Source organism: Acartia tonsa, chromosome 13 (genome assembly GCF_053477335.1).
Source record: "Acartia tonsa isolate MP-2025a chromosome 13, ASM5347733v1, whole genome shotgun sequence".
Taxonomy (NCBI): Eukaryota; Metazoa; Arthropoda; class Copepoda; order Calanoida; family Acartiidae; genus Acartia; species Acartia tonsa.
In genome coordinates, this window is record NC_137272.1 from 13,406,223 (window position 1) to 13,409,452 (window position 3,230).

Here is a 3,230-nt window from a genome sequence, read left to right on the forward strand (position 1 = left end):
AGATAGTATAAAAATGTAACATCTGCTAATGTAAGAAACTTAGAAATACAAAAATAATATAATAAAATCATGGAGACCAAAGACTCAACTAAAGCCATGGAATTAATTAAAGTAAACAAAGATGATTGTGATTCTTTAGACTTTGACAATTCCAACATTCCAAACGAAAGTGAAAATGATTTCATAAAAACTTCATGTGAAGAAAATTTATCAGAAGATAATATTATGACTGAAGATATCACTAAAAAGGATGAAAATGATGCAGATAATTATGAAGCTGTAGTAATAGCCAATTATGAATGTGAAATTTGTTACAAAGAATTTGCCACCAGGCGCTACCTTGTCAGACATAAACTAACCCACAAAAGATCATTTCCATGTGAGGTTTGTAAAAAAAAATATTCTTCAAGGCCTGTCTTGAAAAGGCACATGCAATCTCATGAGAGCATTATTCCATTTTCATGTGACAAATGTGATAAGAAATTTACATACAAGGTTAATTTAGAAAGTCACCAAAGAATACATAGTGGAATAAAGCCTTATTCTTGTTCTTTATGTAATGAATCATTTACTGCCCAACAACATTTAGTTTACCATTGCAACAAAATGCATTCAGAAAACTTATTTTCTTGCAAAACATGCCAGAAATCTTTTGCATCAAGTTATAGCTTGACCAGGCATGAAAGAAGTCACACCGGTGAAAAACCTTTTACATGTGAGTACTGCCAAAGATCATTTGCTAGCAGTAGCATTTTGTCCAGACACATTATAACTCACACCAATGGGCCAAAGCCAGCATATGAATTAAAAAGAAATGCCTTAAAAAGAAAAGATACAGCATATCTGTGTGACAAATGTTCTAAATCATTCAAGAGTAAACGCCATTTAAATAGTCATTTGTTAATCCATTCATCCAAAGTTTCACCCTTTAGCTGCGATCAATGCAACAAGAAATTTACTTCCACGAGCTGCCTGAATAGACACAAAAAGAAACACAAAATTATAAAAGAAGAAAATCCTTTGTCAGGTAAATACTAACAGGTTTTATAAGTGTGTGTGCATGAGGTGTATATCAGAAAAACGATTTCAAGCATAAGTTACAAGTATACCATTTTGTATTACAATAAATAATAAACAATTGGACATCAATAAATTAGTCGTCCTGATACTTTTGTGAAAAAAAGCCAGCTATATAAATTGCATATTTCACAAAAGTACGATTTTGATATTATTAAAACTACATGGTGGAAAATTCAAATTCTTTCAAACAAATGAAGTTCTAACCATTGAAAAGGAAAATATATTTAGTTCACTAAATTCAAAGGGGGGGGGGGGCGAAAGTGACACTTTTTGAAACCAAAACTAAAAGTCAAAGGAACTCAACTAAAAAAAGAGTCACAGGTCTGAGATTTTGCATGGCAGTTGCTTTATAGGGGTACAATATGGAACTGTGAAAAAACGGCGGCGCAACCGCCGAAAACCGCCGAGAAAAGGCAAAAAAAATTCGGCGGGAAACGGCGGTTTTCGGCGGTTGCGCCGCCGTTTCTTCACAGTTCCATATTGTACCCCTATAAAGCAACTGCCATGCAAAATCTCAGACCTGTAACTCTTTTTTTTAGTTGAGTTCCTTTGTTGACTTTTAGTTTTGGTTACAAAAAGTGTCACTTTCGCCCCCCCCCCCCCCCCCTTTAAATGCATTTCGTGAAACTACCCCTTTATGACAAGTAAATCATGACTAACTATAAAAATGGCAAATACTCTTAATTAAACTACTTTATTTTCAGATACAGATGAAGAGGAATCACCATTAGAACCGCCCATCAAAGAAGAGTATGATTTTGATTCAATAAAGACTGAGGATAATCCTATATAATGTTTATATATTTATTTATATATGTATAATACCTATATATATTATATAATAATGATTTTTTTTTAAAACACCGGTTCCTTTATTTCATCACTTTAAATCTTCATTTAATACAATAACAATGATGACAACATCCATAAGTAGCCAAGCATACAAGAATTATGTAATGAACAAAGAAAAAAAGATTGAAAGCATTCAAAAACTCATAGTAAACCATGAAACATTTAAAAAATAAGGATTACATCTTTTGAAACATGACTTACAGTCATACGGACAAAATAATATATGGACTAGATGTGCTTATGTCCTAGATATACATATTTACTGAAAATTTCAGCTCTCTATCTTCAATAGTAACTGAGCAAATCTGATGAACTGACAAATTGAATTATAGAGAACCTGTTATACAAAAAAAAAATTGATAGTATCCGTATATTTAAGTCTAAACAAAGTAAAGCAAAATTACAATTCTTTGGCAAAAATTTGATTTGACATTATTTTGGTACAGTTTAAAAATATTGATTTAAAGGAAGCCTGCAAGAAATACCACGCTTTAACTGCTGAAAGACTGCCACAAGTAGACCCAATACCCCAAATATGAAGCCTTCAGCTTCTATAACAAAAAAAATTCTAGGCATTTTAAAATAACATTTTATGTACGTACAATGAAAATTTTGAAAGAATCTCAATGCTAATGTTAGAAATTTTGAAATTAAACTACGTGGCCTAGAAACAAAATTATAAGCTTATTTTTGCCATACATTTCGGTTGCCAGTAACTAATTTTATTTTTACAATAAATATACTCATTTTTATAGTCAAAATCATTAAAAAAATTAAGTTTAACTTGCATTGTACTGAGTGTACTGTAGCCAATCAGAAGGCTGAATCAGCTAAGCAACCAATCACAGATGAGCTTGTTTTAGTTTTCCCCTTTGTTTCCGCTATGATTTTCGTTCACAAATGCAATTTAAATCGTATTTTTTCATAGATTTTGACAATGAAATGTGGTGTTTTTATTGTAAATATGTAATCAGTTACCGGCAATCTAAATTTCTGACAAAGATAAGGTTATAATTTTATGTCTAGGCAACGTAATTTAATATTGTTTTTTCTTTTATGAGCATTGTAAATTTTTCAAAATTTTCATTGTACATGAAATGCTATTTTGAAATGCCTAAAACTTTTTTGTTATTGAAGCTGAAGGCTTCAAATTTCGGGTATTGGGTCTACTTGTGGCAGTCTTTCAGTAGTTAAAGCGTGGTATTTCTTGCAGGCGTCCAAACCAAGTTTATTTATTCACATTATAATAGAATTTACTAAAAAAAACAAATATGTTACAAATATTCAAGAAGGTACAT

The 3,230-nt window shown here is 31.2% G+C and overlaps 1 protein-coding gene across 1 annotated transcript; it reads left to right on the forward strand.

Annotated features, from left to right (window-relative positions):
• On the forward strand, positions 1 to 1,932 carry LOC145303949 (uncharacterized). Its single transcript, XM_080145619.1, has 2 exons — positions 1 to 1,027; positions 1,785 to 1,932. The coding sequence occupies exons 1-2, from the start codon at positions 70 to 72 to the stop codon at positions 1,871 to 1,873; spliced, it is 1,047 nt and encodes a 348-aa protein (XP_080001745.1). The 5' UTR covers positions 1 to 69; the 3' UTR covers positions 1,874 to 1,932.
• The last annotated feature ends 1,298 nt before the right edge of the window (positions 1,933 to 3,230 follow it).